This window comes from Podarcis pityusensis (assembly GCF_964106645.2).
Source record: "Podarcis pityusensis genome assembly, chromosome: 10".
In the NCBI taxonomy this organism is placed as follows: Eukaryota; Metazoa; Chordata; class Lepidosauria; order Squamata; family Lacertidae; genus Podarcis; species Podarcis pityusensis.
The window spans coordinates 5,234,669-5,259,545 of NC_138035.1; the positions used below are offsets into that span (position 1 = coordinate 5,234,669).

The 24,877-nt window shown below is 45.0% G+C and overlaps 1 protein-coding gene across 1 annotated transcript; it reads left to right on the forward strand.

The window, feature by feature from the left end:
• Positions 1–3,145: 3,145 nt before the first annotated feature.
• LOC308486349 (alpha-N-acetylneuraminide alpha-2,8-sialyltransferase-like) lies at positions 3,146–23,951 on the forward strand. The gene is given in 9 exon segments (XM_081023128.1): positions 3,146–3,220; positions 3,222–3,294; positions 5,910–6,024; positions 11,983–12,063; positions 13,317–13,469; positions 13,578–13,719; positions 14,906–15,018; positions 17,979–18,068; positions 22,328–23,951. Coding segments are annotated over 9 exon segments (1,227 nt in total). The 5' UTR covers positions 3,146–3,184; the 3' UTR covers positions 22,752–23,951.
• Positions 23,952–24,877: the final 926 nt, after the last annotated feature.

Genomic DNA, 24,877 nt, shown 5'->3' on the forward strand with positions numbered 1-24,877 from the left:
CTGGCGCTCATGTCGTTGCAGATACACTGGAACCTTGGTTCTCAAACTTAATCCATTCCAGAAGTCTGCTCCAAAACCAAAGCATTCCAAAACCAAGGTGCGCTTTCCCATAGAAAGCAATGCAAAACGGATTAATCCGTTTCACTTTTAAAAACAATCCCTAAAACAGCAATTTAACATGGATTTTTACTATCTAACGAGATCATCGATCCATAAAATGAAAGCAATAATCAATGTGCTGTACTATAAAATAAATAAATAAATAAATAAATAAGTATAAATAAAATAAAATAAAATAAATAAAATAAACCCTTACCTGCGCTGATGATAGTCATTGTTTGGATGGAGGGCTTTTATCCATTTCCGCAGTCACACAATCGATCTATCAGTAGCTGAACTGGGGTTCCACACAGTCACAAAAACAAATTAACCGGAAAAGCCTCAAAAACAAAAATGCAAAATAAATAACAAAGACCAAAGCGCCAAACTTAACCCGTTCTGGAAGTCTCTTTGACTTCAGGAATGTTCAAAAACCAAGGCGCAGCTTCTGATTGGTGACTGTTCCTTTCTTATGCAGACACCTTTGGCATGTGGTTTCACAAGATAAGGCACTACAAAGAAACAACAGCCACAAGGCCTCTAGCCTGGCTAGTTAGCTGAGCTTATAGGTCTCTGTGTGCATCAATTTAATCCCCAGAACATAATAAGATTGGAAGAAATTTAAAGATTACTTACAGAAATATTGCAAAATTAATGAATGTTAGAGTGATGTTGGATTGAAATTAAGTGGCTTCTAGCTGTACAGGCTTTAAAGTTATAAATAGATCAAGATTAAGGATTAGGATTAAAAAGGTTAAAAGAATGGAAAATTGGTTTTTAATAGGTAAAAACTTAATGTTATATTATATTAAGATTAAGGATTGGGATTAAAAAGGAGGGAAAGGAATTGCTGGACTAATAAATTGAATTGGAATACAAAAGAGGGAGGTATGAGGAGGTCCGGGAAACAAGGAAATGTAAAAGTAGTGATAAAAAGATGGAATTGTTTTTAACTGTTTTTTCTTTTTTCTTTTTGTATTCTGTATTGTGTATTTTTCTTTTTCTTTTTAAATTCTTTTTTTATTAATGTGATTCTTTTCATGTGAAACTTTAATAAATATCATTTTAAAAAAACACAATTTAATCCCCAGAACAACCCTGCAAGGTAGGCTGATGTGAGCAAATTTGTGGCCTGGCGTCCCCTGGTGAGATTCATGGCCCGAGGGCAGTTTCGAAAAACGGGACCATTCTGTCTCACCTGCTTATGAAACCTGGGTGGAAAAGGTGTTCTTGCACACCTGGAGTTTCAAGGCGTTCTCCATACACCTGGGGGGGGGGGAGGCAGGAAAACCTGGATATGTCAAATCGACCTTGGAGGTCCAGCAACCCCAGCTGACACACTCTGCAACGGTGCAAACGAACGACGGCTGGCCTAACCCCTCGGAAGCCAGTAATAAATTGCTAAATAGAATCATAGAATTGTAGAGTCAGAAGGGACCCCGAGGGTCATCCAGACCAACGCCCTGCCACGCAGGAATCTCGACACGCAGTCCCCCATCCAATTTGAAACCATACCGGACCCTGCTTAGCGTTGCAAATGTGCTAGTGGTTTTATGGCTGCACCGTGTAATTCAGGTGAGCAGCCGGAGATGCACAGAGCACAATTCAAAGTGTTGGTGCTGACCTTGAAAGCCCTAAACGGCCTCGGCGCAGTAGACCTGAAGGAGCATCTCCACCCCCATCGTTCTGACCGGACGCTGAGGTCCAGCGCCGAGGGCCTTCTGGCGGTTCCCTCCCTACGAGAAGCCAAGTTACAGGGAACCAGGCAGAGGGCCTTCTCGGTGGTGGCGCCCGCCCTGTGGAACACCCTCCCACCAGATGTCAAAGAGAAAAACAATTATAGGACTTTTAGAAGACATCTGAAGGCAGCCCTGTTTAGGGAATTTTTTTAATGTTTGATGTTTTATTGTGTTTTTAATATTTGGTTGCAAGCAACATAATGAACATGGCAAATGGGCACTGGGACCAGGTGCGCAGCCTGGGAGTCATTTTGGACTCACAGCTGTCCATGGAGGTGCAGATCAATTCTGTGTCCAGAGCGGCTGTCTCCCAGCTCCATCTGCCAGCAGGCTGTCTCGCCAGAGTGGTGCATGCTCTGGTTATCTCCCGCTTGGACTACTGCAATACGCTCTACGTGGGGCTACCTTTGAAGGTGACCCGGAAACTACAACTAATCCAGAATGCGGCAGCTAGACTGGTGACTGGGAGTGGCTGCCAAGATCACATAACACCAGTCCTGGGAGATCTGCATTGGCTCCCAGTACATTTCTGAGCACAATTCAAAGTGTTGGTGCTGACCTTTGAAGCCCTAAACGGCCTCAGTCCTATATACCTGAAGGAGCGTCTCCACCCCCATCTTTCTGCCCAGACACTGAGATCCAGCGCCGAGGGCCTTCTGGCAGTTCCCTCCCTGCGAGAAGTGAGGTTACAGGGAACCAGGCAGAGGGCCTTCTTGGTGGTGGCACCTGCCCTGTGGAACACCCTCCCTTCAGATGTGAAGGAAATAAGCAGCTTTCCTATCTTTAAAAGACATCTGAAGGCAGCCCTGTTCAGGGAAGTTTTTAATATTTAACGCTGCATTGTTTTTAACACTTGATTGGGAGCTGCCCAGAGTGGCTGGGGAAACTCAGCCAGATGGGCGGGGTATCAATAATAAATTATTATTATTATTATTATTATTATTATTATTATTATTATTATTATCTTCCCACGCCAAACATACACGCCACACACCGAAAGCGCATTTTCTCCAGCAAAGAATCCTGGGAAGCCTAGTTTCTAGGGTGCGGTGAAACGTAGTTCTGAGTTGGGCGTCCGCAACTACAGTTCCCATGATTCTTTGCGGTTGTTTGGGGGGGGAAAGGGAGCCACGCCGTTCAAATGAGAGCTTCTCCCAGAAACTGCTGCAGGCCACGCCCTCCAGCAGCACGCTAGCGGCCCATTGGCCGGCCAGAAGGACATGGCCGCTCTTGGGGGTCCCTGATTGGCCGGCTGCTCAGTATAAGAACCCATGGGACAGGCTGGGCTGAGCCCATTTTGGCTCTGACCTCCGGGGACTCCATTTCTTCCTTGTTGGGGTTTCTGCATGTGGGGATTGGGCCAGGAAGAACTGGGGGGGGCCCTGCTCAGCTCCACACAAGGGGAAGGGACCACCCAGTGGGGCAGGAAGCCCCCAAGCATCTCCTTGGGCTGGTGGTATGTAAAATGGGGCAGGCGGAGGGCTGGCTGGAACTCTTTTGTTCGGTCCTGGGTTCAAATGGCGCACCCTACTCCGTTCATCTCTATTCCTTAGCAAAAACTTTTTTAAAGCTTGGGGTTTTTTGTCCCCCCCCCTCCCCAAAAGAAATACAGTTAGGAAAAATGTTTGTCTGTTTGTTTGTTTATATATATATAGAGAGAGAGAGTAATGTTTTTCTTTTATGTTTGCTATAAATTTTTTTTGGGGGGGGGGGATTTGGAAAAAATAATATGAGAGGTCTTCCCATTTGCTACATTTAGGCGCCTGCCTAAAAGCACCATCGCTTTTATTGCATTTGAATCCCACCAGCTAGCCCTGGGGATTATCTAATTGATTTTTGAATTTTATTGTTATTCATGTTTTTATACTGTATTTTATGCTGCTTTTATAATTAAGTGTTTTAAAGTGTTTTAGATTTGTTGTTAGCGCCCTGAGCCCGGATTTTGAACCTGGAAGGGCAGGGTATAAATAAAAAAATTATTATTATTATTATTATTATCCTTCCAGAATCCCAAGGTGGCCTAGGCAGTTCTCCCTCTCTCCATGTTACACCTACGATGACCCTGCGAGGTGGGTTAGGCAGAGAGATGGGTGACCCTCTACACACTCGTAACCATTGCAGCACAACAGGAGGGTGCCCGGTTGCAAAGGGAGGCTTAATTCATCAAAGGTCGTTAAATCGATACGGATGAATTCATCATTGTTATTGAACCAGATTTACAAGCCGCCGCGTCGTCAGAAGACCTCAGAGCGGTTTACAAAAGCCACACCCTGCTTTCCTTTGCTCCCATTTTGCTTTACCAGATTAGCCTTTCAAAACGGATCATAATACTGTAATGGGTTCGAGTCCTACCCTCCAGAGCAGGAGAAAACAAGCTTTTTCCACGTGAAAGATATTGGAAGATGGCTCCCATTTCTCATCTCAGTCTCTTCTTCTCCAGGCTAAACACCCCCTACTCCTTCAACCGTTCCTCATCAGGCTGGGCTTCCAGATCCTTGACCATCTTGGCCAGGGGTAGTGAAATATACTCGGAGTCGAGTGTGGATTTCATGCTCTTTATTCAGCTCATGGTAGTGAGGAATGCCAGTTCCCCCAAAATGTTTGCTTTATATACATTATTTTCACAATGGGCCCCACGTGATTGGCTAATTCCAGGATTCTCCTGTCAGCCAATCAGGTTGCGGATTCACTTCCACCTGGAGCTGGATTGGGTGGCTCCCGTGGACCAATCAGACTGCTGCATTCTGGACCCTATTGTTCTAGGACCAATCAGACTGCTGCATTCTGGATCCTATTGTTCTAGGACCAATCAGACTGCTGCATTCTGGATCCTATTGTTCCAGGACCAATCAGATTGCTGCATTTTGGACCCTATTGTTCTAGGACCAATCAGACTGCTGCATTCTGGATCCTATTGTTCTAGGACCAATCAGACTGCTGCATTTTGGATCCTATTGTTCTAGGACCAATCACGCTACTGCATTTTGGATCCTATTCAACTCAGTACATAACAGGTAGGCAACCTAAGGCCCAGGGGCCGTATCTGGCCCAATCGCTTTCTCAATCCGGCCCCCTGGACAGTCCAGGACTTAGCATGTTTTTACATGAGTAGAATGTGTCCTTTTATTTTAAATGCAACTCTGGCTTATTTGTGGGGCATAGGAATCCGTTCATTATTATTTTTTTCCAAAATATAGTCCGGCCCCCCACAAGGTCTGAGGGACAGCGGACAGGCCCCCTGCTGAAAAAGTTTGCTGATCTTGGCCTTGCAGAACTTCCAGCTTGTGAATATCCTTCTGAAATTGTGGTGCTCAGATGTGGACACAGGACTCCCCGCCCTGCCCAGTATAGTGATTTTACATTGCGCAGGCCATTAATAGTTTTATAATTTAAATTACATACCGGCTTGCTGATATGATCTCCTTACATTTTCTGGCCATTTTTATTCAGCCAGGCAATTGCCCATCCTGTCCCCATCGGTCCTCAGGGGATGGTACAAGGAGCAGGACCCGTTCTCCGCCAACTCCCCTTTTTAATTTTTATTTTCAATTAAACGAGGCTTGCGGCGGAACATAATACTTCCTCTGCAGCTTTCAAAATTGTAGACATTTGAAAACGTTTCTAGGTTTGAGCTGAAATGTTTTGCGATGTTAAAACAAGGAGCTATTTTACATATAATGAGGTGAAATGTTAAAAGAAGGGGGAAAGTGGTTATAGAAATGCTAAGAATTTATTAAAAGATGTTTGGAAGTCAGAAAGAGGGAGGGAAGGTGCTCTGTTTGAGCAATGCTTAAGGTGATAGATTTATGTAATAAAATGTGATTAAATATGGAAAACTCAATTAAAAATTATCTGAAGAAAATAATAATAATAATAATAATAATATTTTCTCTGCAGTTTTCTTGCTATACTGTGTCCCTGCTCTGTCCTCCGTTCCCCAGACTAAACAGGCTTGTTTCTATTCTATTTTAATATTCTGTTGGAAGCCGCCCAGAGTGGCTGGGGAAACCCAGCCAGATGGGCAGGGTATAAATAATAAATAATAATAATTATTATTTTTCTTGGTGCCAGCGGTTCGTGCCATCATGTCCTTGAACTGCCTGCCCCGGAAATGGTCCCTGGCGCTGGGACCAGTCTGCTTGTTGCTTTTCCTGGGGGTGGCGCTCTTGCTGCTGTATAGAGCAAGGTAAGTTTCCAAGGGTTATTTTTTTTAAAAAAAAATAATATTTATTAAGTTTCCAACAAATTAAGCACAGCACTACAAAAAAGCCAAAAAAAGAAAAAAAAAACATACAATACAATATAATACATAATAAAAAAAAGAAAAAACAAACATAATAAAAGAAACAAACAAGATAAAACAGAACAAAACAAAAAACATTTAAAATTTCAATTTCAACATCTTATCTTTCTTTCCCTTATTTCCTCGACCTCCTCACACCTCCCTTTTTGTATTCCACTTCTGTTAATTGTTTCAGCAATTCCTTTCCATCTTCCTCTGTTTTCTATCCTATAATTGTCTTAACACATTCTAGCCATATTTTTCCCTTTAAAACTCAATTAATCTATTTATACTTAATTCCAATTCCTATTCATCTTCCCCTGTTTTCTATCCTATAATTATCTTAACACATTTTGACCTTATTTTCCTTTAATACTATATTAATCTATTTATACTTAATTCCTTATAACATTTCTACTGAAGCCATATAACTTCATTCCAACGTTCTTCTAACATTCATTGATTTTACAATATTTCTATAAATAATCTTTAAACTTTTCCCAGTCTTCTTCCACCGACTCGTCTCCCTGGTCTCGGATCTTGCCAGTCTTTTCCGCCAATTCTATCTAATCCATCAACTTCATCTGCCATTATCCAACACTTCTGTACTTCCAGGAGACAACTATTCTCTCAGCCAGCTAAGAGCAGATGATTCACAACAAGGTTTAGGGGTCTGGCAGGGCAGGTCCACCTCCTTCTTTAGCATCCGTCAATATCTTAAGTTTTACTCGAGGCTTCCTGCCCTGCCAAACAACTCCAAAAACATCCCTCTGCCACCTCCTGATACAATCCATCCCATCCAAAACTTGCACTGTTTGAAGCGAAAGCAACATCCCCGGCATCACAGCAACCCTCATCCCCACCACAACAACTTGGCCCAACAATAGCAACTTCAGATTTGTCCATATTTCCCAATCCCCCTTCTCTTCAATCCAACGTCCTTCACAGTTACCCTTAAATAAATTCACATTTTTGGCAGTCATACTGGCCCCCAAAAGCCTCTCTTTCTCAACCGATGTTAGTCCAGTCTCCTCCTGAAGCTCTGTCAGGCTTTCCTTTCCCAATTCAGGTAGGGCTCTGGTCCTCAAGTTCTTCTGTTTTCCTTTAAGTTCCATCATAACAGATGTCACATTGAATTGCCTTTGAATGGATGGGGCTCTTTCACATTCCAGTTGTATTGTTTTACATTCATCAGCAAGGGTTTTCTCCCTGACTTCATCCGCAGTTTGCCATGTCGACGTAAATTCCTGTATCGATCTCTGAATGCTTTCTGTGTTGGTGTTCACCTTTTGTCCCAGATTGTCTATTTTCCTATAAAGCTGTTCCAACGAATCGTTTATTTTCACTAAAGCGACCACTAAGGCCTCTTCTGTCGACATTTCACCTGTTTTTTTCCTTTCCATTTACCACAACCCTTGAGAAATTCAAGGTCGATCTCAGAGTCTCACAGTTCTTATCTTGCAGCTGGAAGTCCCCCCTAGCCCAGCTCTTATAAAGTAACCAATTTCAGAGATTTCCACTAGAGGGAAACAATGTCCCCTTTAAACACAACTCATACAATCCAAAGTTAATTTCAGATTTCAGATACTTTTTACTCCTTTTTAGAAGCGGCCGGAGACAATAGAAACAATGTATTTCTCTTCCTTTGCTAGCTGTCAAGGAACGTTCTAAGTGCTGTCAATGAACATTCCAAAACGTCAGTCCTACTGGCAGCCCGTTTCCAGGGTCAGAGCGGCTTTATTTCCAACTCCCTTCACTCTCTCCTGCAGGCATACTCAGTCCACAACATCCCCCCCTCTTCTCCTGCCTCCAAGGGGGGTTTTGTGCTCTTTAACGATGGAAATTTAGGCTTTTACAAAAGGCTTTCCAGGACTTCAGCCTACAGCCTCCTTGCCTCAGTCTGTTTACAAATAGGGAAGGCGGACTTCCTGTTTTGAACCTCCCCGTTTCGATGCCAAATTAAACTTTTAAAATCCGATTCTCCCGTCTCAGCTCTACTCACAGGTAATTACTTTGGAGTCAAATTGTCCACAGGAAAAACTCAATGCTCTCCGGCAACAGCTATGCGGCTTAGCTCCGTGGAAGAAGCAGACGATTCGAAGCACCGCGCCACTCACCCCACGTTGCTCCGGATCCCCGAAACCGGGTTTCCCCGCGAGTAGGGGAGGCGCAAAAGGTGCCCGCTGAATCCCACGTTCACAGGCTTCTCCCGCCTGTGATTTTTACGGGTCTCCGCCTTCGCTGCGGTGGTACAGACCCTAATTCCCACGGGGCAAGTTCCTCCAGATTAGAGGAACTCCGCCATTGCCGGAGGCACCAACCCGGAAGTCCCCAGTTTCCTTTTTTTTTTTTAATGATATTTATTAAGCATTTTTAAGTTACAGAAAAAACAAAGAGACAAAGAAAAAGAAAAAAAACAAAGGAAAAACAAACAGCAGTCAAACAATACAAATCAATAAAAAAACAAAAACAAAACACATCAAAATCCAGAAAAACAAAAGTAAACCACAAACATTTAAAAACAGATCCAATATTCCCAAATCCTTAACTGTCATTGCCTTATTTCATCGACCTCCTCACACCTCCCTTTTTTGTATTCCAGTTATTAATTATCACAACAAATCCTTCCCATTTTTCATAATATTCTGTCATTAAATTACCTTAGTCTATTTTAACCTTATCTTACTATAAAAAACCCTAAAACTTAAAACTTAAATCTTATTTATACCAATTTCTCATAACCAGAACATATTCTTGCATAGTTCTTTTTAACATTTCTGCTAAAGCCAAATAGTTTCGTTCCAACATTTTTCTAATACTCATTAATTTTACAAAACAATCTCAAATAAAAAAAATTTAAAACTTTCTTCCAATCTTCATCCAACGTCTCTTCCTCCTGGTCCCGGGTTTTGTCAGTCCTTTCTGTCCCATCCATCTAGTTCATTAACCTGGTAATCTTATGTCCGAGGCCCTTAAGTCTCTTCCATGTCCCTTCCGCAGATCTTCTTCATATTTATACCTGTACTTTACTTTGTCTCCTGGTCCTTTCACTCGTGGAAACTCCAACTTGACAGTATTTTTGTCCCTTCTCGACAGATCAGCCCCTTTTCCATAGTCCACACTGAACTCCATGTGGTATTTAAAAGCATGTTTCAAGGTCCCTCCAGAGTTGAGGACCCCCACAACCCCAAACTCCTCACGGCCCATTGCCAGATTTGAAAAGTCAAGACATCCCTGCATAGGGGGGTCTATCCAGCCCCCCATCTCCACACCCAACAAAACTCTATCTCTCCAAATCTGGCTTTTTCCAAGTTCATTTGTCAAATCCAACAACTCATGTTCCTGCTGGGCCACAGCTCCCTCCATCTCTGCCACCCGAGGTCCAACAACAACCTCCTCCCTCATCTGATCTGTCAGAGCACACTCCTGAGTTGATTCCTGGGTGGGTTCTATATAGATACCCACTACCTGTCCAAAATTTCTAATCTCAACAGTCATCAAATCCGTCTTCTCATGTAACTGTTCCAATAAAGCACTTGTCTTGCAGAAAGCACGCACCAGAGCCTCTGAATACATTGTTATGCAAGGTCAGAAGTCTGTTCCCACGATCTTAATCTGTTTGCAGCTGCGAAGCTCCCCAGTTCAAGTTTAATAACAGTTTCACAAGCTCCCTCTAGGGGAAGAACCTCTATTTGTATCAATCTCTTTTCTTTTTTTCTTTTCTTTTTTAACAGCAGATCTAACAACAAAGTTTCCTTTTTCAGGTATTTTGTCAGTATTTGTTCCTTTAAAATGCGAAAGAGAACAATGGAATCACTATGTTTCTCTTCTTTTAACTGTCTGTCAAAAACATTTGTCTATAGTCAATGAACTTCCCAAAAACGTCTGTCCTGACACCCCGCTCCCAGGTTCAAGACGGTGGAAAATTACTTTTCTTTACACTCTCTTCTGCAGGTTTAAACAATCTGGAAAAAATCCCCCCTCTTCTCCTGCTTCCGAAGGGGGTTCAGTAGTTTTAGATGATGAAAGTTGATCCTTTGCAAACGGTTTTCTAAACTCTAGTTTGCCATGTCTTTGCTTTAATCTATCTACAAGAAACGGAAGGCTGACTTCCTGTTTAGACCTTCCCGCTTCAGTGCCAAATTAAGAAGAATTTCTTAGTCCAATTTTCCGTTCTACTCACAGATCATTGTTTAAAGTCCAATTGTCCAAATTTGATCTGCTCACGGGTAGTTGTTTTTGTAGCCAAATTGTACCAGGGAAAAGGTAGCGCTCTCCGGCAACGGCTGTGCGGCTTCGCTCCACGGAAGAAGCAGCTGACTCTCAGCACCGCGCCACTAGCCCCTCTTCGCTCCGGAGCCCGTAATTGGGTTCCTTTACGAATTGGGGGGGCGCAAATGGTGCCCGCCGAGTCCCATGGTCACAGGCTTCATCCGCCTGTGATTTTTTAAAGGGTCCCCGCTTCGCCGTAGCGGAACAGACCCGTTTTCCGTGGAGCCAGTCCCTCCGGATCAGAGGGAATCCACCATTACCGATGGCGCCACCCCGGAAGTCCCCAGTTTCCAAGGGTTAAAGGCAGGGGTTAGATAATTTATTACGGCCAAAGACCAGCTCAGATAACATAACACCATGAAAACAGCGTTCATAAAGGTAAAATATACAATCGGAGCAGATTGCAGCAATAGCTCATGAGTTAAAATTGAGTGCGCAGCCTGGGAGTCATTTTGGACCCACAGCTGTCCATGGAGGCGCAGGTCAGTTCTGTGTCCAGAGCGGCTATCTCCCAGCTCCATCTGGTATGCAGGATGAGACCCTCCCTGATCGCAGACTGTCTCGCCAGAGTGATACATGCTCTGGTTATCGCCCGCTTGGACTACTGCAATGCACTCTACGTGGGGCTACCTTTGAAGGTGACCTGGAAACTGCAATTAATCCAGAATGCGGCAGCTAGACTGATGACTGGGAGCGGCCGCCGAGACCATATAACACTGGTCTTGAAAGACCTACAGTGGCTCCCAGTACGTTTCCAAGCACACTTCAAAGTGTTGGTGCTGACCTTGAAAGCCCTAAACGGCCTCGGTCCAGTATATCTGAAGGAACGTCTCCATCCCCATCGTTCTGCCCGGACACTGAGGTCCAGCTCCGAGGGCCTTCTGGCAGTTCCCTCATTGCAAGAAGCAAAGCTACAGGGAATCAGGCAGAGGGCCTTCTCGGTGGTGGCGCCCGCCCTGTGGAATGCCCTCCCATCAGATGCCAAAGAGAACAACAACTACCAGACTTTTAGAAGACATCTGAAGGCAGCCCTGTTTAGGGAAGCTTTTAATGTGTGACATTTTAGTATATTTTGTTAGATAAATTGATTTATTGCTCAGATAAGCGTGAGGTCCGGCACGCTTCCCCCATCGCAGGCCTCTGCATTCCAAGAGTCCGACTCATCTGAGCATAGCAGAGTTTCAACAGCGGTAAGAGGAAACCAAAAAAAAAAACTCCAGTGCCTTCTTCAGTGTGCTTAAATAAAGTCCACACAGGATCTTAGCAGCTAAAAGCAGTTTTATTTACAGCAGGCTATCCATTATCTATCACAGCGAACAGCATCGCGTAAACACGTCCTCTCTCCTCAAAAGCGAAAGTAGAGAGAAAGAACAAAGGCTTTAGCCTCTCGGAAATGACGCAGCATTTCCCCCCTCCCACTAGTAGGCAGAGCGTACACTCTGAGCTGTTTAACCCTGTAAGCTCAGGTTCTCCTCACATATTTTTGGTCTTTGTTGGTAGCCGCCCAGAGTGGCTAGGGAAACCCAGCAAGATGGGCGGGGTACAAATTATTATTATATTATTATTTCTGCCTTCGGCTTCCTTTTCCAGAGAATGGGCTGAAATACAAGAGCAAAAGGAATGCCAGGAACTGATTTGGCTGCTGGAATCTAAGAACCTCTTCTTCGGAAAGTGAGTATTGACACAGGTCGGTGGCCAGGGCTAGAGGTCGCAAGCGACTCGCGGGCTTGTTCCGGCTTGTGACCCAAAATCTACCTCCGCTACCATCACTTTTCTGGTCCCATCTCAAATTCCTGCCCGCGGCTTCCAAAACTTCACCGCCTCTCTACCTTCTCTCCATCTAAGCACCGCGAGCGAGCCTTTGCCAACATGGCGCCCCCCATACTACAATTCCCAGCATTACATATCTTTAGGGGCCAGGTGAAAATGTTCATTTTCAACCAGGCCTTGGGCTGATTAACATCTTATTCTCCTTTTAATGTGTTTGGGGGAGGGGGCTTATTGGTTTGTTTTTGTTTTTATCGTGTAATATAGAGAGAGAGATGATAGCTTAGATGATAGATAGATAGATAGATAGATAGATAGATAGATAGATATAGACAAATAGATATAGATGATCGATAGATAGGTGATAGAATGCTGTGAACTGCCCCAAGGTCTACAGATAAAGGGCAACATGCAAATTTAATAAACAAACAAACAAAACAAAACAAAAGTTCCAGTCTCTACCCTCCACACATTTACCTACCTGTGGTTTATTTACCCTGGTTTCATTTCATGTCTGTTTGCGTTTGGCAATGAGGTGCAATTGTACATTGTCTGTGCATATTGCCATCAGATCGTGTCTGGTAGCACTGCATTTTGCAGTCATCTTGCATAACCTTTTCGAAAAATATTATTATTATTATTATCATTAGTAGTAGTAGTATTAAGGGATGCAGGTGGCGCTGTGGGTTAAACCACAGAGCCTAGGACTTGCCGATCAGAAGGTCGGTGGTTCGAATCCCCGTGATGGGGTGAGCTCCCGTTGCTCGGTCCCTGCTCCAGCCAGCCTAGCAGTTTGAAAACACGTCAAAGTGCAAGTAGATAAATAGGCACCGCTCTGGCGGGAAGGTAAACGGCGTTTCCATGTGCAGCTCTGGTTTGCCAGAAGCGGCTTAGTCATGCTGGCCACATGACCCGGAAGCTGTACGCCGGCTCCCTCAGCCAGTAAAGCGAGATGAGCGCTGCAACCCCAGAGTCGGCCACGACTGGACCTAATGGTCAGGGGTCCCTTTACCTTTACCTAGTAGTAGTATTAATTTTATTTAAAAAGCACACCCACCAGATACCAGGTACAATTCCACACAGCCCTGACCAGAAAGCGAAGTCCTGCTGCGTGAGAGTCTTTGGTCTCCTTCTCTCTTTCTCTCTCCCGGTGGCAGCTTCCAGTACCGCAAGACGTCCAGGAATCAGAAAAGGATCCGTGCCGTCAAGAAGTGGGATATCTGGACTGAGGACAAGAATATCTTGGAGCACGTGCTGCTTACGGAGGAATGCCAGTGGGACCCGGATGCGGCAGTTGTGGCCCAGTACAGGTAAAAATACCCTTCAGCGAGATGCCCTTGGAGGCGACAGGTGAGGAGGTGTGTGGACCACCTGCCTTTCCCAGTGCATCCCTAACCTGCCTTCCCTTCCCTTTGCAGGGCAGAACTGGGCCAATGTTGCAACGCTTCCTCCTTGCTCATCCTGACCAAGGAAAACACTCCTCTGGGTTCAAACATCGTCTTTGGGAAGGACGGACGAAAAGTGCCCGTGAGACCTGACCTCGTGGACCTGCTCCCTGAGGTGTTGGGAAGACTGTTGTTGTTGTTGTGTACCTGAAGGAGCGTCTCCACCCCCACCGTTCTACCCGGACACTGAGGTCCAGCGCTGAGGGCTTTCTGGCGGTTCCCTGCCTGCGAGAAGTGAGGTTACAGGGAACCAGGCAGAGGGCCTTCTCGGTGGTGGCGCCCACCCTGTGGAACGCCCTCCCACCATATGTCAAAGAGAACAACAACTACCAAACTTTTAGAAGACATCTGAAGGCAGCCCTGTTTAGGGAAGCTTTTAACGTTTGATGCATTACTGTATTTTAATATTTTGTTGAAAGCTGCCCAGAGTGGCTGGGGAAGCCCAGCCAGATGGGCAGGGTATAAATAATAATTTAGTATTATTATTATTACCACTACTACAGTGGTACCTTGGTTCTCAAACGCCTTGGTACTTAAACAACTTGGAACGCAAACACTGCAAAACTGGAAGCAAGTGTTCTGGTTGGACGATCTGAGCGTCTGAGTGCCACACTTCCGTTTTGAGTGTTACGCCAAGGTTTTTGCTGTTTATTTTGCGTTTTTGCGGCTCTTTGTGTGTGTGTGTGACTGTGTGGAACCTAGTTCCGCGATTGATTGATTGATTGATTGATTGTGTGACTGCAGTACACTGTTTATTTCTTTCATTTTATGGATCAATGGTCTCGTTAAATCGTAAAATTCATGTTAAATGGCTGTTTCCGGGGTTGCTTTTAAAAGTCTGGAACGGATTAATCCGTTTTGCATGACTTTCTATGGGAAAGCGTGCCTTGGGTTTGGAACGCTTTGGTTTTGGAACGGACTTCCAGAACGGATTAAGTTTGAGAACCAAGGTACCACTGTATTATTATAATTTCCTTCTCTTCCTTGGCAAGGAGCTCAAAATGGCTTCAGAATTGCTCTCTCGTACTATTTCAGACACATGGGTCTTATATTTAGATGTGTGTGCATTTGTGAATATTTCTTCTATATTTGAGACCTTAGAATTCTTATAACATACCCTTGGGGTCTCCCAGGGTGGAATCAGCCTTTGGCCAAACTGCCCCCCCCCCCCGGCGAACACAGGGATGCCCAGGGCTACACTCCTGCGTACAAAACCCAGCGTTTCTTTCGCACGTCGATTCTGAAAACGTTTTAAGACACAGATGTTTCGAAATCTCTCCCTTTCCCCTCGAAACCTCCAGAGATCCATCTTCTCGGAAGTTCAGTACGAGCATTGCGCCGTGGTGGGCAATGGCGGGATCTTGCAGAGGAGCCGCTGCGGGAAAGAGATCGACCAGGCAGACTTCGTAATCAGGTAACTCTTCTTTGAGAGTGATTCAGAGCCCTTGAGGTAGGGGAAATGTTCCTTACTACACTTGGGAACACCCTGCCGATTGAGATCAGGCAAGTGCCTTTGCTGTAGTACCCTTTGGGCCAAAATATTGTTTAGGCCAGCCTACCGGGGTGTTTTGGGACGCGGGTGGCGCTGCGGGTTAAACCACAAAGCCTAGGACTTGCCAATAAGAAGGTCGGTGGTTTGAATCCCCGCGATGGGGTGAGCTCCCGTTGCTCGGTCCCTACTCCTGCCAACCTAGCAGTTCGAAAGCACGTCAAAGTGCAAGTAGATAAATATTTTTTTTTTTTTTTAAATGATATTTATTACTTTTCGAACAGTTTCAACACAACACTACAAACACAAAAAAAGGAAAAAAAGAACAATACAAAACAAAACAAAAACAATTTAAAAACACCTCAAACATTTTCAATATCTTATCTTTCATTCGCTTATTTCCAATGACCTCCTCTCACCTCCCTTTTTGTATTCCACTTCTATTAATTGTTTCAGCAATTACTTTCCATCTTCCTCTGTTTTCTATCCTATAATTATCTTAACACATTCTTGCCTTATTTTTTCCTTTAATTTTCTGTTAATCTATTTATACTTAATTCCTTATAACATTTATACTAAAGCCATATAACTTCATTTCAACATTCTTCTAACATTCAATAATTTTACAATATTTCTATAAATAGTCTTTAAACTTTTTCCAGTCTTCTTCCCCCGACTCTTCTCCTTGGTCTCGGATCTTGCCAGTCATTTCCGCCAATTCCATATAGTCCATCAACTTCATCTGCCATTATCCAACACTTCAGTGCTTTCAAGAAGCAACCATTCTCTCAGCCAGCAAAAAGCAGATGGTTCACAACAAAGTTTAGGGGTCTGGCAGGGCAAGTCCACCTCCTTCTTTGGCATCCGTCAATATCTTAAATTTTACTCGAGGCTTCCTGCCCTGCCAAACAAATCTAGAGACGTCCCTCTGCCACCTCCTGAAACAATCCATCCCATCCAAAGCTTGCAATGTTTGAAACAAAAGCAACATCCCCGACAACACAGCAACCCTCTTCCCCACCATAGCAACTCGGCCCAACAATAACAACTTCAGATTTGTCCATATTTCCAAATCCCCCTTCTCTTCAATCCAACGTCCTTCACAGTTATCCATGAATAAATTCACATTTCTGGCAGTCATACTAACCCCCAAATACCTCTCTTTCTCAACCGATGTTAGTCCTGTCTCCTCCTGAAACTCTGTCAAACTTTTCTTTTCCTCAGGTAGGGCTCTGATCCTCAAATTAATCTGTTTCTCTTTAAGTTCAATCATAACCAATGTCAGCTTATGTTCATCAAGTTGTCCTTGTATGGATGGGACTCTCTCTCTCTCCAGTTGTGTTGCTTTACATTCAGCAGCAAGGGTTTTCTCCTCAACTTCATCCGCAGTTTGCCGTGTCAAAGTAGATTCCGTATCAATTTCTGGATGGTTTCTGTATTGGTATTCACCTTTTGTCCCAGATTATTTAAACTTTCTGCCATTAAGTCTATTTTAATATTTGCAGCATCCACTTTCACATTTATCACGTCTGTTTTCTTGTGAAGCTGTTCCAGCGAATCGTTTATTTTCACTAATACGACCGCTAAGGCCTCTTCTGTCAACATTCCGTCTGTTTTTTCCTTTCCATTTGCCATAACACTTAAGAGATTCAAGGTCAATCCCAAAGTCTCACGATTTTTTATCTTGCAGCTGGAAATTCCCCTAGCCCAGCTCCTGTAGAGCAACCAATTTCAAAAGCTTCCACTAGGGGAAAACAGGGGAAAACAATTTTTGGCAATCAATAACCCTGACGCCGCCAACCTAGCAGTTCGAAAGCACATCAAAGTGCAAGTAGATAAATAGGTACCGCTCCGGCGGGAAGGTAAACGGCATTTCCGTGCGCTGCTCTGGTTCGCCAGAAGCGGCTTAGTCATGCTGGCCACATGACCCGGAAGCTGTACGCCGGCTCCCTTGGCCAGTAAAGCAAGATGAGCGCCACAACCCCAGAGTCGGCCATGACTGGACCTAATGGTCAGTAGTCCCTGTACCTTTACCTGGGTGTTTTAAAAAGTGAGGCGAGCTTTAACCTGTTTTCAACCTGTTGTTATTTTAACTTTTGAAAGTCTTCGGTTATTGATAAAAAAACAAATAAATCTTGTTGGTGGACATACTGATTGATTTTGTTTTTGAGGGTTTATGTTTTTAATCTAGCGGTGTATAGATTTTATGAACTGGATATATGGATGAATCACAAAGCCATGGTTCATTCAGCTAATGCATGCTGCTGAATTTGCTCGGCTCAAGTTCAGCAGATGAAGGAAGGAAGGAAGGAAGGAAGGAAGGAAGGGGGACAGCTTTCTGGAATTGTTCTCAAATAGAAATTAAGTCTGATCAGGCCCAGATCTCTTGATATGGTAAAGGTAAAGGTAAAGGTAAAGGTAAAGGGACCCCTGACCATTAGGTCCAGTCACGGTAACATATCCCTCCTTGATATGTAACATATCCCTCCTTGATATGTTAGGATGCCATCAATACCCCTGGAACGTAAAACACTTCTGCTTGGTTATCTAAAAGGCACTAGTCTGGAAAATGATGCAAAAATAACGTTCAACCTGCTACTAAGATAAGGTTACCATTTTTTCTTCAATGAATCTGGGGGGCGCTTTTCAACTTCAGTAGAAATGATAGGATTTTGTCAGGGGCCTGATTTGTAAATCCAGGGACTGTCCCCGGGAAATGGGGACGTCTGGTAACCTTATACTAAGATTGTAACAGCTAAATATTGGGATGGTACAGCAGCAAATCTCCTACATTTATGAAATAAGTAAATAGGAGAGTGTTTATATGAGAGCTGACGCAGACTTGGATTTCCTCTTCCATCTCACCCTCTCCTCTTGCAATCCAGGTTCAGCTTGCCTCCCGCCAGGAATTCCTCGGAAGATGTGGGGTCCAAGACGAGTCTGGTGGCCTTGAACCTCAGCAGCCTGGACTCTAAGTAAGAGGAGTGGGGGGCCGGAGGGGGGGTGGCACGCTGAGACGTCTTGTCCATTTGGGGAGCAGGTGCAGTTGGCGATGCTGAGCAGCTGCCTCAGCCCAAATTAGGTCCAAACTGATACTGGCCTGCTCTCCCAAGAGCGACACTGAGCTCAGCGTAGCTCGCTGGAATAGCAAAGCATTTAAAAATCAGCAAAATGTTAAAAAAAAAAAACCAACACACAACAGCACATGAATAGCGCAAAACCAAGCAGCTCAAGAAAGAGCTAATGCTGTTCGATACAAGCTCATGATTTAATTGTTCAAAAAGGGCCTTGTGCATAAACAATGGCCGAAAAAGGGCTTCTGTGCCCCAGCGAAAGGGGTTTCGGCAATTCAGAAGAGGCATTGGCTTCATCAGGCCCATGTTGGACTCAGTGGCATAGCAGGGTCAGGTGGTACCCGGTGCGGAAACGGCCTTCTTCCAGTATACCTGAAGGAGCGTCTCCACACCCATCGTTCAGCCCGGACACTGAGGTCCAGCTCTGAGGGCCTTCTGGCAGTTCCCTCCCTGCGAGAAGTGAGGTTGCAGGGAACCAGACAGAGGGCCTTCTTGATGGTGGCGCCTGCCCTGTGGAACGCCCTCCCATCAGATGTCAAGGAAATAAACAAATATCTGACCTTTTGAAGACATCTGAAGGCAGCCCTGTTTAGGGAAGTTGTTAATGTTTGATGTATTTATCGTGTTTTTAATATTCTGTTGGGAGACGACCAGAGTGGCAGGTGAAACCCAGCCAGATGGGTGAGGTATAAATTATTATTATTATTATTATTATTATTATTATTATTATTATTACAGTGGTTGTTGTTGTTTAGTTGTTTAGTCGTTTAGTCGTGTCCGACTCTTCGTGACCCCATGGACCAGAGCACGCCAGGCACTTCTGTCCTCCACTGCCTCCCTCAGTTTGGCCAAACTCATGCTGGTAGCTTCAAGAACACCGTCCAACCATCTCATTCTCTGTCGTCCCCTTCTCCTTGTGCCCTCCATCTTTCCCAACATCAGGGTCTTTTCCAGGGAGTCTTCTCTTCTCATGAGGTGGCCAAAGTATTGGAGCCTCAGCTTCAGGATCTGTCCTTCCAGTGAGCACTCAGGGCTGATTTCCTTAAGAATGGATACGTTTGATCTTCTTGCAGTCCATGGGACTCTCAAGAGTCTCCTCCAGCACCATAATTCAAAAGCATCAATTCTTCGGCGATCAGCCTTCTTTATGGTCCAGCTCTCACTTCCATACATCACTACTGGGAAAACCATGGCTTTTACTATACGGACCTTTGTTGGCAAGGTGATGTCTCTGCTTTTTAAGATGTTGTCTAGGTTTGCCATCGCCTTTCTCCCAAGGAGCAGGCGTCTTTTAATTTCGTGACTGCTGTCACCATCTGCAGTGATCATGGAGCCCAAGAAAGTAAAATTTCTCACTGCCTCCATTTCTTCCCCCTCTATTTGCCAGGAGGTGATGGGCCCAGTGGCCATGATCTTAGTTTTTTTGATATTGAGCTTCAGACCATATTTTGCGCTCTCCTCTTTCACCCTCATTAAAAGGTTCTTTAATTCCTCTTCACTTTCTGCCATCAAGGTTGTGTCATCTGCATATCTGAGGTTGTTGATATTTCTTCCGGCAATCTTAATTCCGGCTTGGGATTCATCCAGCCCAGCCTTTCGCATGATGAATTCTGCATATAAGTTAAATAAGCAGGGAGACAATATACAGCCTTGCCGTACTCCTTTCCCAATTTTAAACCAATCAGTTGTTCCATATCCAGTTCTAACTGTAGCTTCTTGTCCCACAAAGAGATTTCTAAGGAGACAGATGAGGTGATCCGGCACTCCCATTTCTTTAAGAACTTGCCATAGTTTGCTGTGGTCGACACAGTCAAAGGCTTTTGCATAATCAATGAAGCAGAAGTAGATGTCTTTCTGGAACTCTCTAGCTTTCTCCATAATCCAGCGCATGTTTGCAATTTGGTCTCTGGTTCCTCTGCCTCTTCTAAATCCAGCTTGCACTTCTGGGAGTTCTCGGTCCACATACTGCTTGAGCCTTCCTTGTACAATTTTAAGCATAACCTTGCTAGCGTGTGAAATGAGGGCAATTGTGCGGTAGTTGGAGCATTCTTTGGCACTGCCTTTCTTTGGGATTGGGATGTAGACTGATCTTCTCCAATCCTCTGGCCACTGCTGAGTTTTCCAAACTTGCTGGCATATTGAGTGTAGCACCTTAACAGCATCATCTTTTAAAATTTTAAACAGTTCAGCTGGAATACCATCACTTCCACTGGCCTTGTTATTTGCAGTGCTTTCTAAGGCCCATTTGACTTCACTCTCCAGGATGTCTGGCTCAAGGTCAGCAACCACACTACCTGGGGTGTACGAGACATCCATATCTTTCTGGTATAATTCCTCTGTGTATTCTTGCCACCTCTTCTTGATGTCTTCTGCTTCAGTTAGGTCTTTACCACTTTTGTCCTTTATTATGGTAATCTTTGTACGAAATGTTCCTTTCATATTTCCGATTTTCTTGAACAGATCTCTGGTTCTTCCCATTCTGTTGTTTTCCTCTATTTCTTTGCATTGCTCGTTTAAGAAGGCTTTCTTGTCTCTCCTTGCTATTCTTTGGAAATCTGCATTCAATTTCCTGTATCCCTCACTATCTCCCTCGCATTTTGCTTGCCTTCTCTCCCCCGCTATTTGTAAGGCCTCGTTGGACAGCCACTTTGCTTTCTTGCATTTCTTTTTCATTGGGATGGTTTTAGTTGCTGCCTCCTATATAATGTTGCGAGCCTCCACCCATAGTTCTTCAGGCACTCTGTCCAGCAAATCTAAATCCTTAAACCTGTTCCTCACTTCCACTGTGTATTCGTAAGGGATTTGGTTTAGATTGTATCTTACCTGTCCAGTGGTTTTCCTACTTTCTTCAGTTTAAGCTTGAATTTTGCTATAAGAAGCTGATGATCTGAGCCACAGTCAGCTCCAGGTCTTGTTTTTGCTGACTGTATAGAGCTTCTCCATCTTTGGCTGCAGAGAATATAATCAATCTGATTTCGATGTTGCCCATCTGGTGATGTCCATGTGTAGAGTCGTCTCTTGTGTTGTTGGAAAAGCGTGTTTGTGATGACCAGCTTGTTCTCTTGACAGAACTCTATTAGCCTTTGCCCTGCTTCGTTTTGATCTCCAAGGCCAAACTTGCCAGTTGTTCCTTTTATCTCTTGATTCCCTACTTTAGCATTCCAATCCCCTATAATGAGAAGAACATCCTTCTTTGGTGTCACTTCTATAAGGTCTTGTAAGTCTTCATAGAACTGGTCAATTTCAGTTTCTTCAGCACCAGTAGTTGGTGCATAAACTTGGATTACTGTGGTGTTAAAAGGTCTGCCTTGGATTCGTATCGAGATCATTCTATCATTTTTGAGACTGCATCCCAGTACAGCTTTCGCCACTCTTTTGTTGACTATGAGGGCCACCCCATTTCTTTTACGGGTTTCTTGCCCACAGTAGTAGATATGATAGTCATCCGAACTGAATTCGCCCATTCCGGCTTGGGATTCATTCCGGCTTGGGATTCATATTACAGTGGTAACTCGGGTTAAAAACTTAATTCATTCCGGAGGTCCGTTCTTAACCTGAAACTGTTCTTAACCTGAAGCACCACTTTAGCTAATGGAGCTAATTTCTGTTCACATCCTGAAGCAAAGTTCTTAACCCGAGGTACTATTTCTGAGTAAGCGGAGTCTGTAATGTGAAGCGTCTGTAACCTGAAGCGTCTGTAACCCAAGGTAAAGGTAAAGGGAACCCTGACCGTTAGGTCCAGTCGTGGCCGACTCTGGGGTTGTGCTCATCTCGCTTTATTGGCTGAGGGAGCCGGCATGCAGCTTCCTTCCGGGTCATGTGGCCAGCGCGACTAAGCTGCTTCTGGCGAACCAGAGCAGCGCACAGAAATGCCATTTACCTTCCCGCCGGAGTGGTACCTATTTTTCTACTTGCACTTTGACGTGCTTTCGAACTGCTAGGTTGGCAGGAGCTGGGACCGAGCAACGGGAGCTCACCCCGTCGTGGGGATTCGAACCGCCGACCTTCTGATTGGCAAGTCCTAGGCTCTGTGGTTTAACCCACAGCGCCACCCGCGTCCCTCCGTAACCCGAGGTGCCGCTGTATTATTATTATGTATGCCCACGCATGTGTTACTTGTTTCCTGAAGGCAGCTTCTTTCTCCTTTCCTCCTCCCACAGGTACCAGGGCTCCCAGAGGAAGCGTCTTGCGGATGCCCTGCGCCCCTACCGGGATGCCCTCCTCCTCCTCCTCCCCACCCTCCAAAGCCGTGCCAGGAACCCCCCTCTGCACTCGCTGGAGGACTCGGACGTGCTGCAACGGGCCTCCTTCTTGAACCCCCAGTACCTGGACGCCCTGGGGAGCTACTGGACCGGTGAGGGCTTCCAGCCCGAGTGCCTCTCGCCCAACTTCGCCTTCGTCAGCCTGGCTCTGGAGCTCTGCCAGCGCATCACTCTCTACGGGTTCTGGCCCTTCGCGCATGGCCTGAGCGGCCAGCCCTTCCCACGCCACTCCCAGGTGCGCATCAGGCCCAGCGAGTTCTCCTGCTACCTGAAGATGTACCTGCAGGGCATCCTGAGACTGCGGCTGGGCAAATGTCAGTGAGAAACAGGAAAATCTCTCTCTCTGGGGTAAGGAGGAGGTTGCGTTTCCAAACAGGCACCTCTTGAAGGTTTTTGTGCAGACTTCAGTTCCGGCGTGGGCAAGCCATTTTGGAGAAGCTTTCGGTGTTGCTGGACTCCATCTCCCATCTTCCACCAGGAGCGGAGAGGGATGATGGGAGCTGGAGTCCGTCGATACTGCTTGGAGGGACCCCACGGGCTTCTGGAGGAGGAACAGGGTTGTTTAGTACTACCAGAGTCTCCCAAATGGGGAAAAGGGGGTCCTTTCAGAAGGCTAACGTCGTCCCCCTGCTCTTTTTCTGAGAGTAGAGTTCTGTGAACAGCCTGAACGAAGAGCTGGAGGTGGACGTGCGCCCCTGCACCCCAGAAATAAGTGTCGGGCAATGGACATCTAGGACCCATCCCCATAACTAGCCCTTCAGTCTAGAGAACCAGCTAGTTGTCACGGCTTGCAAAGCCCCCTTTCGACCAAGCTGCATCTTCTTTCCCTGTTCTTGGCCCTCTGCCTTTGCCGCAAGTGGTCAAAATGGTCTCAGGGGCCAAATGGGTAGGGCTGGCCGGCTGCAGGGCCATGCAAACAGAGGTTTCCCCCTCCCCGAATAAGGGAGGTCATTGGTGCATTCCTAAGAGGGACAGTCTCCCAGCCGTGGAGACGGAGGTACAAGGAACCCCCCAAATTTGTCTGCAGTGCAAGGGCGTTCAAACCTCAGCCTCTTATTCCGGCTGCTCCTAAAGATTCGGAAGCCAGGAACCACCGTAACCGGAAGTGAGGATTTCCCCCGGTAGAGTTTCTCGGTTTGTTGTGTTTGTGGGATGTCTGCGGCGGAGAGCAGGAACTGGCCATCACACTGCCTTCTTCATCTCAGCTCTTTGGAAAACTACTCAGTCCGTTTTGGAGCACATCAAAGTGCATTGCTGGGCGCTTGGGCAGAAAGTTGCCCTTGCCAGGGAAGCAGAAAAACACTTCCCAGATTTATAGCGGAGCAATAGGCGGTCTGATCCCCAACCTGCTTTCCACGCCAATCCTACTTTTACTGTGTTGTTAGTTGTTGTTTTACACCTGAATGCTTTTTCATGTGTTCTGTTGAGGCCGCAGGGCCCGGGTTCATGTCCGTTCAGATCTTCAGAAACAAATGTAAAGAGAAATCAGAGAGGTTCTGAAATAAAACTTGATACAAGCGCAGCTCTGCTTTCCCCAACAGCAACTCAGCTTGCACAGAACTTAAGTCTTCATTCAACTCCGAAGCCTCAGCTGGGGTCTGCAAAGGTCTTTGTTCATCTTCCCCACTAGAGTCAAGAGGAGGACTTATAGAGGAAATGGCAGGTCAGTCATCTTAAGAAAAAAGCACACCAAGAACTCAGGCCAATGTAAGTTTCAATAGTGGGAGTGGTCCCTACTCGCAATTCAATAGTCGATAGAAACAAGCTTTTCTGTGCGCACTTAGATCTACCCACACGTAGTTGTTTTCCTTGAGAAAGGTAGAGAATAACAGGACATATTTATCCGAAAGTCCTCAAACTTACAAACTTAAAAATTAGCTGATGAAGGTGAATACATCGAAACAGGGTCCTGTCCTGGTTTCCAATCCATAACTGACTTCTGCTCAATGATTGAAACTGAGTCTCCATCTGCAAGCTGATAAATCATAAGGATCAACGTTATTGTTGAGTGAAAAGGAGAAAATCTTTGTAACGAATTATTGTTTTATACATATCTCTTTGAGTTTGAGTTTGTAATCTCTATTTGAGTTTGTAATCTTTATTAGAATACATACTTTTGAATGGATTAGTTTTTGTTTCTATCAACTATTGAATTGTGAGTAGGGACCACTCCCACTATTGAAACTTACATTGGCCAGAGTTCTTGGTGTGCTTTTTTCTTGGTATATTTAATAACAAGAACTCCAACTTATTTAAGGTCAGTCATCTTAACACCTATAAATTGTAAATGAAACTACCGAGCCTATTGAAGGACAAGTCTTGCTGAAGGGCTTTGCAGCATGGCTTCTGCAAAGGCTAGCACTGGGTCTTTCCGCACCAGGTTTCCGCACATTTTAGCTGAGTTGCCGTGTCGTCATTCCATCAGGGTCATCCTTGCATTTTCTTAGG